Consider the following 22,874-nt stretch of genomic DNA (forward strand, 5'->3'; position numbering starts at 1 on the left):
CGGCCGTTGCTAGGCTGCAGGAAAGCGCCAGCTCAGTGTAGGCGGTACGCGCGGGCGCGAAGAGGGAGGTGCCCGGTTTCTCGCCTCGCTGGGAATCGGCCTTCGCTGCGGCGATTGGGCGCCCAGCGACGTGGGCTGGGAATCCTAAGCGCCGAGGCCACCGGGCGGGGGCGCTCGGCTGGTCTCCGCGGTCTTTGAAAGTCTCACAGCCGGAAGCTGCTGACCCCTGGGGCCTGGAATTATCTCACAAAAGGTTTTCAGATTTATTTTTTCCGTGGGCTGGAAGTTCCTAAGGTTTTAAATTTAATCTAGTTTGCCATATCCTTCAGTCTCGAAAGGCCCTGGCTTTTTTTTCCCCTTTAAAATACTTAAGCATATGCCCCTTTCTGGGAGTCAAATGTCCCTTAATACTGCTAGAAAAGGTAGTAATGAGAATAATGATCTAATTAACAAGAATACCAAAACACTAACACAGTGTTTAATATGTGCTCAGCTCTGATCTAAACTCCTTACTCATATTCATCTAATCTTTCGAGCAACCCAGGTAGGTGAGTACGATTATTATTCCCAATCTAATAGATGAGGAAACAGGCACGGAGAAGTTCTTTGTACGAGGCCACATGGAAAAAGTGGGAACCCAGAATCCAAACCTAGGTAGTCTGCCTTTAAAGCCTGTGATGTCGCCTAAATAATTGTTATACTGTCTCATAGTGGGGGTGTGTTTCATATTTCTATCTGCACGTCTTCACCTCATAGAAAGTGTAAATTCATCCAGGCGGGCATCCAAAAGATTAGGGGGGCGTGTGTGAGGCCGCGTCACTGCCCTTCAGCCAAAGACCACTAGGAACACATCTGTAGGTGAACAAGTTGGGTTTATTGTTCCTCATTGTTGCGAGGAAAACACACAACGTGGCACAGCGGGGCATCTCAGCGAGGGAGGGAGATAGAAGGATTTATTATCAGATTTGTGCTGGGGCCTCTGGGGTGGCACAGTGAGTTAAGCATCAGGCTCTTAATCTCAGCTCAGGTTTTGATCTTAGGGTCTTGAGTTCAAGACCCCCACTGGGCTCCATGCTGGGTGTGCGGCCCACTTGAAAAAAAAAAGATACGAACTTTGGTTGGTTGATTTGGGGGCGAATTCAAAAAAAGCCAGGCTTTGCTCTGGTTTCAGTGTTGTTAGGAAGCCAGAATGGTACCAAAGCCCAGCTGTGAGTGCCAGGCCAACTCCCAGATGCTAAGGGCTGCTTTTCTGTTTCTCAAGAGAATTGTATGTTCCAAGCCATCGCCATCCCTATCCCCAAGGACAAATATTGAGAAGACTCTGAAGGCTCTGCCTTTGTAATGGAATGTCACACATATGTAAAAGTGTGAAGTATAGTGATAAATTAGGGCAGGAGCTCTTACATCTTTTTTTTTTTTTTAAGATTTATTTATTTGAAAGAGAGAGAGAGAGCAGGGCTGGGGGAAGAAGGAGAGAATTTTCGAGCTGACTCCCGGTTGATCCCATGACTCGAGAGATCGTCCTGAGCTGGAAGCAGGAGTTGGATGCTCAACCTGACTGAGCCACCCAGGCGCCCCAGGGCAGGAGTTCTTAATTCAAGGGGTAACTTAGATGGGAACTTAGATGGGAAACAAATTACAACTTTACTTTCACTCTTCTCTAACTGAACTTTAATATTTCTTTCATTTATAGTGTAAGCAACAAAGCACAGTAGTCTCAGCGATACCTGGGACTTTGTCACCAGTATAGAAAGCACAAATATTTTCATATACCGTCACAGTCATGGCACACTTCCTGACATAGCATTTCTGCTTATTACCAGTTCAAAAGTATAGTAGTTATGAGAGCGCTCATTTTATATAATGCCTAAAGAGGACGGATTCCTGTAGTTTTGCTTTTGAAAATATATATATATATTTTTAGATTTTGTTTATTTGACAGAGAGAGAGATCACAAGTAGGCAGGGAGGCAGGCAGAGAGGAGGAAGCAGGCTCTCCGCAGAGCAGAGAGCCCGATATGGGGCTCGATCCCAGGACCCTGGGATCACGACCTGAGCCAACGGCAGAGGCTTTAACCCACTGAGCCACCCAGGCGCCCCATTCTTGCTTTTGAAAATATTTTGACAGATTTCAATATAGAGTCCTTTGTGACCCTATGTGTTTTATGTTATGCATTTTAAAAATGTAATTCTTGGGAATCTGTCCATAGGGATCCATGGCACCAGAAGAAAAGGAAGAGCCCCTGCTTTAGTAGATGAGACTAAGCAGTGACTAAGAATTTTGAACCATATCCAAATCAGAGTAATGCATCAAAGGATAGAAAACCAAAGGTGGAATCAATTCATTTAGTACACACCCTCTCACTTTACCACAGAGAGAACTGGGGTACCAAGAGGTTAAAGAACTTGCCCAAAGTCTCACGACTATTCCATGATAAAACCAGGACAGAAAGTTCTTAGACAAGCATATAAAAATTCTCCACTCTTACTAGTGATGGAGGATTCCATAGTTAGAAAGATGCCTCTGGCTCTCAATGAGCTTGGTGGGGTGACAGCCAAGAAAATAATACGTCATGACATAATATGAGAAGTACTGTGAAAGAAAAACCATTATTATTGGACCTTGGAGACAGGGTGAAGAGTTGTATGAAAAAGAGAGGATGGAAAACTTCAGAGAAGAGGCATCAATTAGCTGGGGTCTTGAAAGATGAATTGATGTTTGCTGGCAGTAGGGAAGTCACTCCAGGAAGGAGAAATGGCATGATCAATGGCACAGAGTTGAAAAACTTTGGCTGATTTTGGTGACAAGTTCTTGTTCTCTCGGAGTCTAGAGAGGAATGCTGGTGAAAGGTGGTATTTTGATATTTGAAAGACAGAGTGGACTGTAGATTGAAAAAAAGTCTGGAATACCCTTCTAAGGAGTCTGGACTTCAGTGTGTAGGAAACGAAGTGTCCCTGAACGATTTTATGCTGGGGGGTCAGAAAGCTGGATTATTGTGCTATAGAATTCACTCAAGCTGTGGTGTGGAGGACGACCAGAAGGATGCAGAGACTGGAGACTGGGGGACCAGTTAGAAGGCTATGGATAGATGCACTTTTCTTTTCCATGTCCCTCAGAATATTTTTAGTACCTAAGGCATGTAAGCTGTAAGCAACATTAAGAGATCCATGATACCTTCCTTTGTAAAGCCTTCTGGAATTAGCTCAATAATCATATGGCACTTGAAAAAAAATCATATGGCACTTGAGTCTTGTCTAAACAGTGCAGAAATATAGATTATGACCTCAAATGCTAAACCTATGTACTTTCAGAGCCCTTCATCGCAAGGAAAATGAAGCACTCTTCAAAGGCATCAGTTCCAAAATCAGATAAACCTCGCTCAGGAAAAGACTACAGAGTGTATTTGTCCAATATTGGAAAGAGAAAGGCAATACAAGAGTAAGTAGCCATCTTTCACCCTTTATCGTTTGCCACAACTGGTCAGTTTCCATACCGTATTTACCCAGCTAACATCAAACACTTCTTGTTTTGTAAACTAGAGATTTTGGGGTGTGTTTTAAAATTACTTTTGAATTGAATAGTAATTATTATAATTATAGTATTTCATAATTTGCAAAGCGTGTTAACACACATTTCTTTGATTCTGACAACTCTGTGAAGCAGTCTTATTATTATATTTTATTTATTTTTTTAAAGATTTTATTTATTTATTTGACAGACAGATATCACAAGTACGCAGAGAGGCAGGCAGAGAGGGAGGAAGAGAAGCAGGTTCCCTGCTGAGCAGGGAACCCGATTGGGGGGCTTAATCCCAGGACCCTGGAACCATGACCTGAGCCGAAGGCAGAGGCTTTAACCCACTGAGCCACCCAGGTGCCCCTTATTATTATATTTTATAAGGAGGAAGCAGCAACTGGGAGAAGGTAAGTGATCTGCATAAGGTTAAACAGCTAATAAATGGCATCAGCCAGGATTTAAAGCTTTGTTTCCATACGTCAGGCCTTTTCTACTCTACATCTTGTAGTTTGCATTTTGCCAACGAATGGTGACATTATACAGGGGTATCTGCCTCTCTTCACATGTAGCCCTGTGAGGGGTAAGAACGGGGCTGGGTGGTTTTGGAGAGGGTGATCCCTATGATCTCCTAGTGTTGAGATGTGATCCAAAGTGAGATCATTCTCTGACCTGACTGGGATGAGCCTGTTTCAAGCAAAGATCAGAGAAAGGAGTTTCTTTTTTTAGGGCCTGGTTGTCTGTTCCCAGAAAAGAATTGGACCTACTATAACTTTGAGTATTCTACATTCTATTTTCATAGCACTTGGACTAGTTGGACAGTGTTCTTAAGAACCAACTATAATGGAATCATTTTAGGTCATGGATGTTTTTAGAAAGCAAATTTGTCTCTTCTTACATTTTTAGTTATATATGCCTTTTGCTGATAAAGTTTTAGCCAGGACTTTTTTTTTTTTAATCCCAAGGGAAATCTTCTCAACTATCTTATATCCTCATTTGACTGGATTCTGCAAATGACCAGTCCCAATTACCACATCCCAGTGTTCCTCATTAGGTCAGTCTTAGGGTAGTGGGCGGGAGGGTGCAGGTGGAAGAAGCAGGAATTTAGAGTTCCCCAAGATTTTAGGAAAATGCAAACTACTCCACTAATCTTAACCTCTTGTTTTTCTTCTCAGAGCTGTGAAAGATATTTCAGCTCAAAGGATACAGAGAGCTTGGTTATCTCATATGGACAAAACAATATTTCGACTCTTAAAGCACGCACTTTGTGCGGTGGTATGTATTTTGCTTTTTGTTTTCTCTGACAGATCTAATTACTTATAAGCTAAGAGGTTTGTTAAGTAAAGATAGAATACATAACCTCTTTTTTTAAAGATTTTATTTATTTATTTATTTGACAGACAGATCATAAGTAGGCAGAGAGGCAGGCAGAGAGAGGGGGAAGCAGGCTCCCCACTGAGGAGAGAGCCCGATGTGGGGCTCGATCCCAGCACCCCAAGATCATGACCTGAGCTGAAGTCAGAGGCTTCAACCCACTGAGCCACCCAAGCAACCCCTACATAACCTTTTTTATCTCTTCTATTTGAATCTAATACTAGTTCATGAGGTTCTGGAATTACTTCTTTGGTTAGCCCTAAATGAATATTTCTGGAATTATTTGTAAATAATGTGGGTGACTGTTATTTCTTTTTCTGAAACCAAAATCATGTTTTTAAAAAATTCAATTTCTTATTTGAAGATGTGGGACACTAATCATCCAATAAGAAAAATCTCTGAAATACAAGTGCCCTTACCTTCTTCCACCCACCGATTTCACTTCTAGGAATCCATTATACAATATATGTACAATTTCATTGAAGTATTGTTTGTAACAGCAAAGAAATAAGCCATGTAACGTCCACCAATGGGTTGCTGTTGGTGCTTTCATGGTGTTAAAACTTGCAGCCTTGTATGTGATTCTGCAATACAAAGATAGCTAAGATAGCTCATTAATGAAAAAGGCAAGTACAGAACAGTATGAATAATATGGTCTTATTTAAGTTAAAAAAAAAAAAAACCCTAAGGTGCATATCTATCCCCTTCCCCCCCACCAAAAAACAACTCTGGCAGTGCTAGCAGAGTATATAAAGTTTCCATCACATAATACCAAGTATTCTGATAAAAATCACACATGAGGGGTGCCTGGGTGGCTCAGTGGGTTAAGGCCACTGCCTTCTGCTCGGTCATGACCACAGGGTCCTGGGATCGAGTCCCCCATCGGGCTCTCTGCTCAGCAGGGAGCCTGCTTATCTCTCTCTCTCTGTCTGCCTCTCTGCCTACTTGTGATCTGTCTGTCAAATAAATAAATAAAATCTTTTTTTTAAAAAATCACACAATTATAATAGTTTATAATTAATAATAGCCACATTAAGGGAATCTTAGCAGCTCTGAAAAAAATCATGAAGGCTGAGCAGTTTGTACCCTTCTTCACCATCTGACCACAGACCCTTTTCTGATGCCGGGAAAAGCAGAATACCTCAGAGAAAACCCACTCAGGTAAACAGGTGACATTTCAGGTCCATAACCCATGGTCTTCACATATGGAACTTGTATTTTGTTATCATTATACTGGTTTTGTTTTAACTGTAGATGCTTTAGTAGCAGAAAAAAGGAAATTAATTCTTTTTTTAAAAATCTGTTATCCTAAAACTTCAAGTTCCTACCTGATATTAATAATGCTTTGTCATTTTAAAATCCCTTTGGTGTGCATTTTTATGTGATTGTCATAGGCGGAAAGGTTGGCAGGGTCATGTCGCGGGGTGGTGCGGGGGCTTTAGCCAAATGGATCTATGTTTGCCTCCTGGCTTGTCCATTTACTACCTGTATGCCTTTGAATAACTTAACAGACACTCCCAAGGTCTCAGCCTGCTCATTGGAAAGATGGGAATGAGAATATTTGAATAATATTGCTGAGTTGTAAGGATTAAATGAGGTTATGTCTATAAGGCATGTAACAGAGTATGTGGTATATAAAAGGAGCTTAAAAGCTCGTAACATTACTATCATCTTCCTCATTTTACAGGGATCATTCATTCAACATCACATACTTGCTCAGCATCTGCTGTGTTCCAGGGACTGTACTAGATACTAGGAAATACATGGATAAGAAGAAAAACACGATCAGTACCTTCACACAGCTTACAGTCTGGTAGAAGACACAGATTAGTTCATAGTTAATTATAATACATGGTGAAAAGTGTTGTCATAGGGAACGAACAGTGCCTGGGATGTCAAGGAGGGACCCCTACTCCACCTTGGAGGCTGAAAGGATGAAGTAACTGACTCAAGGTTGCACAGTTAATAAATGGAGGAGCCAGACTAGAACCCAGGTCTTCAGGACTCCAAGTCTGGTGCCCTGTTCACTTTACCATGCCACTTCTGTTATTCTCAGTAAATTACATCTGGGCAGGGTACCATTGTCCATTTATAGCATCATCATCTATTTCAGGAATGTTGTGTGACACATGAAATCCTGAAGAAAGTGAGCCCCTTAGAGGCTGAGCTTCTGAAAGATCCTAGCATGAAGTGTAAAGTAAGATTCAGGTAATATTTCTATGCTCATTTACTCCCAGAAGCCCTTGTTAAAATGAAGAAACCTTAGAAACTTATCTTCTCAAGTCCTCATAAGTTTTCAGGGTATAATTACAGAGTAAATGTGTCGTTCTTATTCACGTTTATTATGTGACGAAAACTGAGGCATGACTCTTGGGCCGAAAGGTGCCTTGAAAAGTGGCTCCTCTCCCATGATGGGTCCAGTCTGACATGTGAATGAGAATACTGGTGAGTGCACACACTCCAGTACGACTCTTTCATCTTGGGAATCCATGCATGCCATTGCCCATTCTTTCCGTGCTCTGGCGTAGCCTTTACCCTGCATGCAGGAAACCATGAGAACTATCTTCAGTATAGGAAGAGAAGTAACTAAGCCCCAAGTCTGATGCCCAGTCACTAATTTTTGGTCTTTATTTCAGGTTTAGTGGTGAAACGTTTCCACCTTTCATCGTATTTAAGATTTTTCTTCATAATGAAGGCCATGGTTACAAGTACTTCAGTGGAAAAAATTTATTTAAACCATCAAATGAGGTGATGTTTCATGATGTATATTTTATGTTCCTTTTTTTTTTAAGATTTTTATTTTTTATTTGAAAGAGATAGAGATAGGGACAGAGCGCATGAGCGGGAAGGAGAGGGAGAAGCAGATTTCCCACTGAGCAGGGATTTCTCAGTGTAGGACTCAATCCCAGGACCCTGGGATCGTGACCTGAGCCAAGGCAGATGCTTAACCCACTGAGCCACTCAGGTGCCCCCGTTTTATGTTACTTTCACTTCTTAACATCTGTGCAGTATCTGAATTGTGTTCAAGGTATACAGACTAAGTGATTTCACCATTAAACAGCCCAACAGCCAGGTAGTATTTTTTTAATCATCATGTTTCAGGATGTCTCTGTTTATTAGCTAAAAAAATATTTGGAATGAATGACTTTTAGAGGCCCTTAAAAATACTCATCGCTTTTCTTTGTATTAAAATTTGGTTTTTTCCCCGAGATACTCTTAACTGTGGGAAAGGAACTGAGGGTTGATAGACGGGAGGTGGGGGGGGTGTGGGATAACTGGGTGATGGGCATTAGGAGGGCACGTGATGTGATGAGCACTGGGTGTTACATGCAGCTGATGAATTACTGAGCTCTACATCTGCAACCAACAATGTTCTATATGTTGGCTAAGTGGATTTAAATTAAAAGAAAACAAAAAAATAAAATTTTGGTTTGTTAATAAGGGACTAAAGTGGCCCATTGGTCAGGGCTTTTACGTTATGCAGAACATTCGATGCAATTTTATTTTAATACCATTTTATCATGGTTTCTTTGATTCTGGCAGCATATTTAGAAAAAAGTATCCTGGACTATTTACTGAAAATGAACCTTCAAAATATTTATCCTTCTTTATATGAGTTTTCATGCTTTTAAGTTTCATGTATATTTACTATAATTATGTCTGCAGCAGAGGAATCACCTGAGAATTTTGTTAAAATGTAGCTTCCGATTCATTAGATCTGGGAAGGGGCATGAGATTCTGCCTTTCTAACCAGTTCCCAGGTGCTGCTGCTACTGCTGGTCCATGGACCCCACTTTTAATAACAAGGATCTGCAGTGTTACTACAGTGAAGGTTTTGCTCCTTTGGCCCTTAAACATGACCATGATTGAGGAAAAAATGTGTGCATTCTCATACTTAGCCTTTTATAAATCCTGCATCAAAGGTTATTTTCCTGTAGCCTTCTGGAGATATTTTACATGAAAAGTATGGCCCATCTGAAATCATCAATAATGGTACATGTTCAGGATAGAAGACCACACAGCTGGGGAGTTTCTGCTCAGATCCAGGATGTACTGCATTTATACTCTGAAAAATGTTAGAAAAGAAAAAGAGACTGCTTTTCTCTGTTCTCAGGCAACATCAGAGAACATTTCATTCAGTTTCAGAATATATCAAACGGACTATGTGTTTGCAGATGTAATATGGTGTTCCAGAAATATTAGTATTTGTTCATTTATATAAAATGACTTCACATACAAAAGTTGATATTTATCCTACACTTAAGGAATAAATTCATGCCACACTTAAGTACAGAATAAGCTTGTCGTCCCTATAAAATATCATCAACTGTTGCTTCTCTGAGGTTGCATAATTAGACTTTTCCAGGAACAGAAATTCTCCCGGGTCGGCTCCTGGTGGTCCGCAGGCTGGAGCAAATGAGAAACTTAGAGGCCGTGACTAGAAAGGACTGTGTGTACATTAAAACTCATTAAAATGCTGTATAAGAACTTTCATTTTTATTTAAATTACAAAGTAACTGTTGGGAAAAAAAGGAAGTAGCACAGAGATTTTAAAAAAAGGAAACTATGCCTCGTGCTTTTCTTCTCTGTGCTGGGTCTTTTGCTCGCCTGGAGTGATCACCATTAATTGTTTATTGTGCATCCTTCATTTTTTTTTTTTTTTTGCCCATAAAAATGCTCACACAAATATATTTTTAAAAACTTTTGTTCTTATTATAAAAATGTGATAACACTAGTTTGAGGTTTTCAATAAACATTCTAAGAGGATTTAAGTGATCAGAACATGAAAGAACAGATTAGGATTCCTTTTTCAGCTTCGTAACAAACTCTGGTAACACTTGGATTCATGGTTGATAGAAAACCTGCAGAAGTAGAATTTTTCTCACTATAGGTTTACACGAGCCCTTTGAATGTAGAAATTGTGTGTTGAGCAAACTGACCCAGCTTTCCTAAGTTCACTTCTTTTGTTTTTTTAAAAGATTTTATTTTTTTTAAGTAATCTCTACACCCATCCTGGGTGTGAACCCACAACCCCAAGATCAAGAGTCTCACACTCTACGGACTGAGTCAGCCAGGAGCCCTATCTTATTTCTTAGTATGAAATAAATAAGTCAGTTTTAGTTCAGTTATGAAGAAGGGGAGTTTCACAGTTTTGTTGTTGTTCTGTCTTTTCCCTGGGTCTTACTTCCATTTCTAGTTTCATTTTCTTATTATTTCCCGATGGTATTTCTCATGTACTCACACACACACACACACACACACACACACAGTAAAAACAGGTGAAAGAACATAGAATGGCTTAAACCACTTTAGAGAAGAAGAACAAAGATTTCCATTATGTGACTTCAGACTTAAAAAGCTGCAGTGATCCCGACAGTGTTGTGATGGCTTGATGACAGGCATGTAAATCAATGAGGTAGAATAGGGAATTCAGAAATACACCCACTCATAGATGATCAATTGATTTTCGTCAGATGTGCCAAGTCAGTTCAAATGGTGCTACAACAGTTGGATAGCCATGTGTACAAAAGAGAGATCTCATTTCAGTTACCTACTTCGATGATCTATTTTCGGAGCAATGCTTATTTACAGAGGGTTGTCACTATAGTTCATCCTCCAACTATATTTAGAATATTCTAAAGCCTTGCTACTCAGAGTGTGGTCTACACACCCACAGCACTGGCATCACCCGGAACTTACTAGAAATGCGGACTATCAGGTTCCACCCCAGACCCACTGAATTAGCACTTGCATTTTAACAAGACCCCCAGACAATCCTAGGCACAATATAGTTTGACAAGCACTGCCCTAAAGGTTCCCCCCGCCCTCCGAACGCACAGACACCGTGGCCTGGAATGCCTCTGGGTAATGGACAGTTCTGAAACATTAACATCCAATTGAAGATCCGTCTTCTTTTTGAGGATTGGGCATTTATGTAAAAAGGAAAAAACATTATTAATAATAGCTGCCCTTATTAAGCACTATCAAGTACTGTGCTAAACATTTTGTGTGGATTATCATTAATTCTCCTAAACTCTAGAATGTAGATTCTGTGGTTATCTTCCGTTTTAAAAAGACTAAGTAACTTGCCTAAGGTCTCACAGCTAGAAAGGGAAGGAACCAATAACAAGACCCAGTGATCCTGACTCCAGAGCCTGTACTTTTTTTTTTTTAAGATTTTATTTGTTTATTTGACAGATTGAGATCACAAGTAGGCAGAGAGGCAAGCAGAGAGAGAGAGAGAGAGAGAGGAGGAAGCAGGCTCCCTGCTGAGCAGAGAGGCTGATGCGGGACTCGATCCCAGGACCCTGAGATCACGACCTGAGCTGAAGGCAGAGGCTTAATCCACTCAGCCACCCAGGCGCCCCCAGAGCCTGTGCTCTTAAGCACGCTCGAGTCAGGAAGCCTGCTAAGCGAGTGGTCTTCTACGGCCCCCCTGATCACTCCGGTGAGGTGCATGTTGTTCCCATCTTGCCTGCAAGAAAGCCGGACCTCGGAGAGGCTTGTCAGGGGCAGAACCGAGGCTTGACTATTTCTCTTGTTTGTTGCCCTGTGCACCTGTGGAGGTTGAAACACCCCTAGCCCGTTGTGGTGGTTTCATTAATTTGGAACCTGTATATAATTAAAGTGTTCCAAACCAGGACACTCTGTGCCCGTGCAGGGTACCAGTTATCGCCACCTCCATGAGTGAGAATTTCCAGCCGGCTGAGGAAGTGACTTGAGATACTAGGTTAACTTCCCAAGCACAGGTATGGATCTGGACCAGCGCGGAGCTGCAGGCCTGTGGGGGCTTCTGGGCCACACTGATGCCTGGTATCAGGGGAGGTGTCAAGTTTAGAGATGCCCCCCTTTGACCTTTGGAGTCACCCACTGAGAATGGAATCCGCTTCTCCGAATCCTAGTCTGATTGGCTGCTCTCCTGGGCCCCATGCCTCGTTTCTGCCCTTCCCTTTCACCTGGGGCTGGGCTCTCCTTTCCCAGCCCTTCCGACCCAGAGGCACTTTCCTGAAGCTGGCCATACCCGGCAGATGCCTGAGAAAGAACGTCCCGGCCATTGGACGGCGAACTTTTTTCAAGCCCCTGTCACAAGTGGGCAGCGAGCCTGCCCTGTGCTGCCAGGCATAGGGTTGTTTTGGCTGGATCCTGGGACGGGCCTGACACAGCTGAGCCACACAGCTGAGGCACTGTACAAATAAGGAAACTGGGGCTTGGAGAGTTGTGGGTGGTGGCTGAGTGGAGTAGAGTGGGGAGGGATGGACAAGAAATACCCCTCCTGAGTAACTTGAGCTGAAGTAAAATACAGAGCTAAAGAACTTCTCAAAGCAGAAATTATACAGCTTTCAGATGTGTTCACTGTACAGTTTCTTTGCTTTTACCTTTAGTGTTACTGTGAGGATGGCTAATGAGAGCCCACAGGGAATCAGTTGCACAAAGCATGATGGTGACACGTGCCAATACTGCCTTTTGTTTAGATGCGTGGTGTCTAGAGAAACTAATGAAATGGAAAACAAAGACGATCTGCCTAAAGGAAGGCTCATCACGTAAAGTGTTTCTGCCCCTTCAATTTAGTGCATTAGGAATAAAACTGCAACCCTTGAATATTCTTTCGTTTTCCATGTGTGTCTGTGTTCAAAGCTTTGGAATTAGAAAAATAAAAAAGGAATATTCTCAATAACAAAAGTGAAGATCGAAATGGAAAATACATTCAGGCTCATTGCTGTATTGTGTGTTAAGTAAAAAGAACACAAATTTCGATCTCGTCTGAAGCGGCCTCATATCAGCATTATAACCCGGAGTTGCCCTGCTTTCACAAATACACGTTCTGAGATACAAAGGAAAGAGAAACTGATCTGGAATCCAAAGACATTTGAATTTTCATCTACACCAGTCTCCCTTCTCATAAGCATATGCTTTGTGGCCAGAAGCACAGATATGTAATATAAATATGTGTTACTTCTAACATATTTATATTACACACATATGAGTCAGCACATATTTATGGGGGGTGGGAACAAGGGTGGGGAGTACTTAAGTCACACAGTCTATGTATAGCTCTTAGCAAACGATGGGCGTTTGTGGAAGGGTATGGTACAAACAGGACCAGACGAGATCTGGGCTTCCGCATTTTCTAGCATTCTTCTACCTCTGTCCTCTCAGATGCTGTCCTTGGGTACAAAATGCCAACGTCTCAGAGAGAAAAAAAAAATGCTTTGGCCACAGAGAAAAATGCTTTGACCACAGAGAATGAAGTCTGCAGGAGAGGGAGGTCTAAGCAATTTGAAATGTACAGTTTCCATTTGGGGGTGAGGTATTAACTAACACACAAGAGAGCTGGCCTTAGTAACACCTTTCGCCGCAGTTCCTAGGGCAACCTATTTAATAACCAAGGAAGTTTTCTCTGCCTTGACAGCACGAATAATGCTACAGATTTGTTTTGTTAAGGGAAAAGAATGTTTTTTAATAGGGAAAAAACAGATTTTTAAAACACTGTGTTTGTCTGAGGGTTGTGGACTCAGCTACTCCTCCAGCTACATTTTAAAACTATGTAGATATGGTTATGGAAATATTTTTAATGGCTTAAAAACTCCTATACAATCTTTTCTTTGTAAATACAGTGTTCTTATTGAATAGCAAGCGGCTGGAAAAAAGGAACAATATTTGATGTATTTGTCAGAAGAAATGTGTAAAATGTGCACTGATAATTGTTGCTATTATACTACTGTTTAAAGGTGTATTTTCTATTCTCTTTATAGGGACTGGCTGATGCTTGCAAAATGATGGGGAAAAAGAAGTTTTACTGTCAAATTATGGAAGATGAACATCGTTTCCAGAAATTCAAAATAACTGATGAAATAGATATTGTCACCCTGAAGGATTACATGCAAGTAAGGAACCGAGATTTAGATATTAGAAACAATTAAAAAAAACAAACCCTTCTGGGGGCATCTGGGTGGCTCAGTCGGTTAAGCATTTGCCTTCAGCTCAGGTCACGATCTCAGGGTTCTGGGATCGAGCCCCATGTCTGGCTTCTCCCTCTCCCTCTCCCCCACCCCACTCGTGCTCGCTCGCGCGCACTCTCTCTCTCTCTCTCAAATAAACCTTTTAAAAAAATAAATAATCTTTTTAAAAAAAAACCTTCTGACCTTGTCCTCCAAAAAGAAAGGTCCATTCATTTTTTTCCCAGTAGAAAAATATGCACAGTATAAAACTTACCATTTTAAAGGGTACAATTCAGTGACATTAAGTACATTCGCAATGTTGTACAAACACTACCACTGTCTAGTTCCAGAAGGCTTTTGTCACCCCAGAAGGAAACCTCACATCTATTAAGCTGTCATTCCCCATTCCTCCAGCACGCCAGCCCCTATCAACTACTAATCTGCTTTCTGTCTCCCTGAATTTACCTATTCTGGATCGTCTGTATTAATGGAATCATGTAATATTTGGTTTTTTACACCTGGGGAGTGATAGCTAATGAATATGGCCCTTTTTGGGGGGGTGATGGAGAGGTTTTAGAATTAGATCGTAGTGCTACTTTTAAAATGGTTAAAATGGTGAATTTTATATTATGTGATATCAAGTACGTGGTCCTAAGAGAGTGCCTGATGGAGATTTGACCTAGCAAGGAAGGCTTCTATTAATATTTGGATTATTATTTGGGTGCTTTGTGCTACAAGTGACAGAATATTCTCAACCACAAGAGGCTTAAACAACAAAGGACATTTATTGTTCCATGTCTGAAGTCCACAGATAGGTGGGTCCTGGGCTAGCTAATGCAGCAGCTCGAGGACATCAGGGTTCTGCGTCAGCTTCTCTACCGTGTTCTGGGCTTCCTTCACATGGTAACAAGGTGACTGTCACCTTCTCACCTTCTTTCAAAGGCAGGAACAAGGGGACTCTGAAGCATCATTTTCCTTCTTATCGCAAGAAGAAAAATCTTTGGGGGTGCTTGGGTGGCTCAGTTGGTTAAGCATCCAACTCTTGATCTCAGCTCAGGTCTTGATCTTAGGATCCTGAGTTCAAGCCCTATGTTAGGATCCACGCTGGGTGTGGAGCCTGCCTTAAAAAAAGAAAAAAGAAAAATCTTTGCCAGAAGCCCCCAACAGATTTCCCCTTAGGTCCCCTTGGTCAGAATTAGATCACATACTCCCCCTAAACCTAATCACGGATAAAGGAAAAAGGGATCATTTTCCATGAGTGACTTAGAGCCATCATGGTTCACGTGCTGGGGCCCTCCTTCCTGGAACATACTGCTGTTCCATACTTGAAAAAAAAAAATTCCAGGCTCTGGAGGCAAGGGAGAAGTGGGAAATGGTTGATGGGCAGGCAATCAACAATGTGTCACCCGTCATTCTGGGGCTGAGCAGGTGTTGTGCCCCATGCCGAGGCTCTGTGGCAGGAGGAACTGCAGGGCCCAAAAGCAGATCTGTGGGGGTGGTGAAGAGGGAGCAGAGGGTTTGGTATTTAGGAAGCCTGGAGGGCTGGTAAGAGAGCATCAGGCAGGCCTTTTGACCAAAGCAAAGTGTTTTTCTTTTTCTTGATCCTGTATGCAACTAGAAGCTTGTGCTTCTTAATGGGTTAAGAAATGAGATGATCTGGGGCACCTGGGTGGCTCAGTGGGTTAAGCCTCTGCCTTCAGCTCAGGTCATGATCTCAGGGTCCTGGGATCGAGAGCCCCTCATCAGGCTCTCTGCTCAGCAGGGAGCCTGCTTCTTCTCCTCTCTCTGCCTGCCTCTCTGCCTACTTGTGATCTCTGTCTGTCAAATAAATAAATACAATCTTAAAAAAAAAAAAAGAAATGAGATGATCTAATCTAATAATCTAATGAGTGAAGAGATCCGTCTGGCTGTGGTGTAGGGAATGGATTGGAGGACAGCAAGAGCCTTCTCCTCATTTGGATGTCCCTGCTGTATTTCAGGAGAGATGATGGTATCTTGACTGAGGGCTGTGAGGCTAGAGAGGCAAGAGATAAGTAGACAGTAAAAGCAGTGGGCCTTGGTGACAGACAGGGAGGCAAATTAAGGAGAGGTGTCCGGCATGGCTCCTGGGTTCCTGGTTTACATAACGAGCTGGACAGCAGTACTAAGTCAGGAAACTTTAAACTAGATACCTGATTAATAATAACAGTAAATTCTCAGTAGGACCAACTCCTTTTATTCTTAAAACAACCCTAAGAGGTAGGGACTATTATTACCGCCATTTTACATGTTCTAAAGACACAAGGGATCCCCAAATTCTGGCTCATAATAATGGTAATATATGGCTTTGACTATTCATTCAGTTGCTTCATTGTGACACATGGAATTAATGCAGTGCCTTGGAGACACCCAATTGTGTTTTCTTTCATTTAGGGTCTTAATCTGGAAAATGAGGGAACTGAACCAGGAAATAAGTAGTGCTGGGGGAGGCCAACTATCTTTGCTAAGGACATGGATCACATACTTGCAGAGTGTGACTATGCCAAGGACTGGTGTCATACGAAGAAATCCCCAGATAGACCTGTTGGAAGACAGAAACATGATGATTCTTGACATGTTTTGAGTCCCTTATGGACACAGCTCTGTTGTTGGCCCTCTTTTTTTTAGAGATTTCATTTATTTATTTGAGAGAAAGACAGAGAAACAGAGCACAAGCAGGTGGAGGGGCAGAGGGAGAAGCAGACTCCCTGCTGAGCAGGGAGCCTGACATGGGGCTCAACCCCAGGACCCTGGGATCGTGACCTGATTCCAAGGCAGATGCTTAACTGCTTAACTGACTGAGCCATCCAGGAGCCCCTTGTTGGCTCTTTTTGTGCGTATTATCTCCTTTAATCTTCAAGTTTGTACATTATGTGACCCTCTTTAACAGATGAGAAAAATGGAGTTTAATAAGATTTTTTAAAACTTGCCCGAGGTCACATAGCTAAGTACAGAGCAGGTCATTGACGGTTCTGAAATGTTTACTCATTTTACTACTCCACTCTCTGCACATAAAATATACAGGCAGTCTTCACTTTGCACGGTGGTGCAGGGCCATAAAAACTGACTGTGCCATGGTGCCTGGCTTTCTCAGTCGGAGCATGCAACTCATGATCTCAGAGTTGTGGGTTCAAGCCCCACATTGGGTGTAGAGATGTTTTTAAAATAAAATCGTTTTCAAAAATGACCATGTAAGCTGAAACCATGCATAGCAAATTTAATAATCAATGTGAAAAATCATGATTGTTCCATGCCTTTCAAAAAAAATCTTGTCGGAACTTTAAAAATTCTCCTACTGTCTGTTATAAATACGTAGGAAAATGAAAAACAAATCATTTATTATGCTATAATTTAAAACATTGGAAACACTGAGGATTAAAAGTGTTTTATTTCTTTGTAAAAAAACTTACCAACTGTAAATATAATAAACACCATTGAGTTGTATGCTTTATATGGGTGAATCTATAGGCTGTGAATCTCAATAAAGCTTTAAATAAAGCTTTAAAAACAGTGTCTGAGGAGTACAAACAGTGCTTTCCTTCTTGTTCTTCTCATATGACTTACAATACGTAGTAAGTTGCCTTGGTGAATTGTCACTCTCCTTTCTAAGTTCGGATTACCTACCAACATTTTATCCTTTGCGCTTTAAATGTTGTGAAATCTCTCAAAGTTCCTTTAATGTGAAGAGGCTTTTTCGTCAGCGTCACTTCCTCTGGAACAGCTTCCGTCCTTTTCGTCACCACCGCTTTCCTCATTTATGCTGCTAAGTTCCGCCTTCAGCACTTTCCTCTAGCGGCCCACCCGCAGTCTCTTGAATGAAGACAATGTCAGTATCCCCTGGGTCACCTCTTTCTTCTAGAACTCCATTTACATTTGATTTGAATTTCATTTCCAGCAGTAACACTTTTTGTTTCTCTTTTGGCCTATTCTCTTGATTATCTTTTTTTTCTCTTCTTTCTTTTTTTTTATTGTAAAATGGCACATGGATTTTTCACTGGGAGACAAAGAGGTGATGCAGCTGCATACTTTGCTGACTGTGTGTGAACTAAATAACAAATCCTCAGTGACCGATTGTTGCCCCTTGGGAAGAAGCAACATGATTTGTCACGAATCACCACACATATCTGTTATTTCTGTAGTGACCTATGGATGGGAGAGCTATCAGCCATGTTTGTACTTTATGCAGTTAAGTTATACTGGGGAAACTGAAATTTGAGATGTTCTTAGAGGACTGGGTTTATTCAATCAAATGGTAGTAATTAAAATTTGTGCATGCCTGGGGCGCCTGGGTGGCTCAGTGGGTTAAAGCCTCTACCTTTGGCTCAGGTCATGATCCCAGGTTCCTGGGATCGAGCCCAGCATCGGGCTCTCTGCTCAGCAGGAAGCCTGCTTCCCTTTCTCTCTCTCTGCCTGCCTCTCTGCCTACTTGGGATCTCTCTCTGTCAAATAAAGAAATAAAATATTTTTAAAAATTTACGCATGCCTAAATGACACAAAAGAAAGACTGCTTGTGTATGTGTGTGTGAGAGTGAGAGATACCCTAAATGCCTAGCTGGTATCCTGTTTCCCAGCATTGTAGATCCTCCGGCCCTATTCCTGTCTCTTAAATGAACATTATAAAAGGTTGCATCGATCATATATACTTGCATTTGAGCATTCCCGATTTGGTATTTTAACTTACAAAAATAAATGGAAGTAGGATTTCTACAAATCCTCCAAGTGAAAATAGTGAAATTTGCCACTTAGTACCAGAGGTAAACTCATGATTTCTGAAAAGTTTTGTGCAAATGTCCTCTCAACCCAAGCCTGTTTCGAACAAGCACTACCAGGTATGCAGATCATGTATTTGGCATTAAAATGTTTATTCATTACATTAAAAATATAATGTTTATCATTAAGTACAGGTTTAATGAGTGTGGTACTATGTGCGTGATACTGTGTGACAAGGGTCGTGCCTTCTGGTGGGGGAGCTAAGTACACAGATAACTAACACATCGAGTAGTCAGGAGTGAACCATAGAAGAAAGCTGCTGATCAAGTTCAGAGATGGGATCAAGGAATTTTTTTGGATAAAGTGACAATGGGCATTTGGACCTTGGGAAATGTGTCTAAAAACATTCTGGGTTCCCACAATGGATCATTCTTGTTTTTTCCATACAGTATTCCAGTCTCCTAGATGAGACCCCTGCATCTTCCGGTGGCAGAAGTAACTACTGGCGAAAATTAAACCTCAAAAACATCCCCAGGACCATGATAATATACGACATAGTTGATTATGCAGAGTCTGGGATAATCTCAAACCGTCTACAAAAAGAAATGAAGTATCTATTACAGAGACCAGGAACAGAAGAGATGCGTCAGCACCAGCTACGGATTGTTTCTGAAGTTAGGTAAAAGCGATATTTTAATGGGGTCACAATACTACGGGCATTTCTGAAAGCCTTCACATTCTGCCAAATAGCTCGAGAAAGATGATAATAGGGCATATGGGAAGAATAGGGTTGGGACAGATCGCTCAAAATGTAGGCCCATTTGTAAACAGAGCGCTAACAAAAAGGACAGTTGGAACCTGGGGAGATAACTCACACCACCAGACAGGCAGCTCAGGATGGCTGGAGGCCGCCACAGCAAATATAAAAAATATCCAAGAGCGTGGAAATGCTGGCGACTCTTTAATTAGAGCAGATAGTGGGCACAGAGATAATGCAGATGGAAGTGGAGCCCTGGGCTAGTGTGGTTGGCTTTTAAGTGGACATGAGAGACAGTGCAGCCGGCCAATAACCAACCCCCCCCCACCAGGGCGGGGAGTGTCGTGGAGGGGAGTAAGGGTGGGCTCGGGGTGCAGAGTCCCTCTGGGGAGAGAGCCCGAGGTGCAGGTGCTAATTCGTCTATTCATAAATACAGCCAAAAGGGCTCCCATTGCCTGTGCTGCACAGAGCTGAGGACTTTTCCTTTTCTGCTGAAGGTTATAATTCTACTCTTGTGATTCTGGCTCCCCTTGCTGAAGACAAATTGCATATAAATTACAGTGACATTATTCCCTTCTTTAGCAATAGCATGTGAGGCAATTCACGTTATAGAAACTCATGTTGCAGCAAAGTAGACAGTATTATGATCTGAAACAATACGGACAGAATATGATTGCTCTAATTATAGTCCTTTTTTCTTTCTATTACAAGTCCTACCTAGCCCATCTTATTTACAAATGAAGCTTTCTTTCTTCAGAAAAAAGGAAGAGATAATAAGAATGAAGAGGATCTATTGGTAGTCTATTTCCACAGAGTCCATTTGAAATGAAAAAATACTCCTTTACTACATGAAGACACTGGTGACCCACTGTCAGGCAAACAGTTTTTTTTGGAAAAGGGTTTTTTCCATGGCTAGAGATGAGTGGTGCTGACCCAATAATATAATTTAGCCCATATATTTTATGATCGAGGCTATACATTTGCCAGACAGATGGCCTCGTGTAAGGTGTAGTCTGTCATCATGAAATAGATTTTCTCTAACTCATCCGTATAAGCACTGAATTCAGAAATTAACCCTATTACCACCAAGGTCAAATAAATGATGTAATTTTCCCTGCCACCATATATAACCCTAGGTTCCCCGCTATTTGGATTATTGCTAGTGATTATCTAAGAATGAGTCACTTGAGCCAAATGAAGTCGCCAAATCCTAAATCAATTAACGAAGGAAAAATACTTTCTTCCAGGTTTCTTTGAATGCGGTGTTAGTTTGGGATCTCCCAGGAGATCAAATATTTGGATATGAGTAGTCTATTTGGGAGGTGATTCCCAAAACCACTGATGAAAGGAAAACAAGGAGGGGTAGGCAGCCAAAACAGTGTGTGTTAGCAAACAAGTTACCTCTGCGGATAAGTGGAGCTTAGTCCCTCCTGGGAATGTCCAAGCCATTGCAGAACGTGCGACTCAAGTTATCCTGCAGGGGCAAGGGAGTTGGGATATTTATACGCCGATGTACATCAGGCATTGGCTAAGGGCTGTTTAGGAGGGGAAGTATTAATTCTCAGGCATTTTCCCTGCACGTGGGCTCTTGTTTTCACAAGAATGCTGTCATGCTGAGTGAGGCTGATGCTGGCAGTTGGAAGTGGCCCTATGTGCTTTGCAGTAGTGAGGCCTAGGGGACTGTGGGCGTGGCATCACCTGTATCTGATCCCAGCACTGGTAAGAACAGCTTGTTTTTTCAGCCATTATGAAATTTAACACATTTTTGTGTTAGTATATTGTGTGCGTCTGTGTATAATTAAATGACTACTATATGGTATTTTCCAGGAAAACTGACTTTAAATTGATACCATGTTTTATACACCTTCATAGGGTGCAAATAAAGAACTATGCCATATAATTTTTTTTAAGATTTTATTTATGTATTCGACAGACAAAGATCACAAGTAGGCAGAGGCAGGCAGAGAGAGAGGAGGAAGCAGGCTCCCTGCGGAGCAGAGAGCCCGATGCGGGCTCGATCCCAGGACCCTGGGATCATGACCTGAGCCGAAAGCAGAGGCTTGAACCCACTGAGCCACCCAGGTGCCCCTATGCCATATAATTTAAGCAGAAGTGATAACTCTGGCCTAAAAACTTGCATGCAATATTGCTCCAGATACTGAGGCCTATGATCTAGTTGCTGGAAGATGCTTTAATAAAATTTGCAACTTGCTTTACATTTGAATGTTATTTTGTACATTTTTTCTGTCTATTACTCAAATCTTTCCTAGATGCCCTTCATCCTTTTCAGCTATCAAACCTTTATATCGGCCCCACCAACAGCAGAATCAAATTAAACATCTGGGTCGTCGATCCAAGCAAGCTCAAATGAAAGTTGAAAAAATGAAAAAAGCTTATAAGATGGCTAAAGAAAAAAACGCTTCCAAGGCGACGGTAAGTTGAACTTGTACTGAATCCATTGTCTTGGACATTATTCAAACTGTAAGTAATTCTACTTGTATAAATAGAATTTTCCTAATCTACAAGTTCAAGGCCAAAACACCTTTAGTATATACTTGGGTTCCTCTTGGTAACACATATTTTAAAAATTCTTCAACAATATGGCTAGCCTGATAAATACCAGCTGTTTTGGGTCCACATCAATTTGAAGTGACAAACAACAGCAAAAATAGTCCCTGTGTGTTGACACTGTTCATTCAGCCCGTCTCATATGGTGCTTTTCCCAAAACGAAAGTCATTTCTATCTAAGCTTATTAAGAACTATATGTGTAAAGTCTGCCCCAGTATATTTCTACATGGTAGGATATTTACAACTAACACGTATAAATGTATTGCTTTGTAATTTTTTAAAAATCTGCTATAAATGTTTTGAGAGAAGGCTGAATGTAAACAGTCAATATAAAAACAGAAAGTAGTAAAAACCAAATATAAGTTTTTTTCCTCTTTTATTTATAATTCTACCTAGGAACCACAAACGGACACACGAGGTACAAAGCAGCGACAGGCGATCATCTTCTCTACCCCATCTTTTAACATTGTGAGAATTGATGAGATCACGCCAGATGAGGACTTGGAAAAACAGGAAGAGGAATTATTTGCCTGGTACCAAGACTTGTATATTAATAGTTCTCTGTCATGTTAATGCGTAGCTAACTGATAGAAAAATTGTTTAACAATCTGCTTGTCTTGCTAATATGCATATTAAAGGAAAATGAAGTAAAAACAAGTCCTCAGGATGGTCTCTTAACCAAATGTGTGACTGATTTTTAAGCCATTTTAATATTACCACAAGTACTAATATTTTTTACTGACAGAATTTTGGTCTGAATAATGATTTTATTAGATGCCCTTGAACTAGCTGTATACACTTTTACTCAAGAAATGATGAGTAAGGGGACCCTTGGGTGGCTCAGTCGTGAAGCGTCTGCCTTTGGTTCAGGTCGTGATCCCAGGGTCCAGCAGGAAGCCTGCTTCTCCCTCTCCCTCCGCCAGCTGCTCTGCCTACTTGTGCTCTCTATCTCTGTCAAATAAATAAATAAAATCTAAAAAAAAGAAAAAGAAAT

General features: G+C 41.4%; 1 protein-coding gene across 1 annotated transcript; it reads left to right on the forward strand.

Moving 5' to 3' along the window:
* The first annotated feature begins 182 nt into the window (after positions 1-182).
* Positions 183-22,512, forward strand: CXHXorf58 (chromosome X CXorf58 homolog). Its single transcript, XM_045996038.1, has 9 exons — positions 183-253; positions 3,312-3,438; positions 4,689-4,788; positions 6,983-7,095; positions 7,524-7,635; positions 13,641-13,772; positions 19,004-19,233; positions 21,582-21,744; positions 22,277-22,512. Exons 2-9 carry the CDS (start codon positions 3,332-3,334, stop codon positions 22,451-22,453), a joined length of 1,134 nt encoding a protein of 377 aa, XP_045851994.1. The 5' UTR covers positions 183-253; positions 3,312-3,331; the 3' UTR covers positions 22,454-22,512.
* The last annotated feature ends 362 nt before the right edge of the window (positions 22,513-22,874 follow it).

The sequence above is a fragment of the Meles meles genome, chromosome X, assembly GCF_922984935.1.
Source record: "Meles meles chromosome X, mMelMel3.1 paternal haplotype, whole genome shotgun sequence".
Taxonomy (NCBI): domain Eukaryota; kingdom Metazoa; phylum Chordata; class Mammalia; order Carnivora; family Mustelidae; genus Meles; species Meles meles.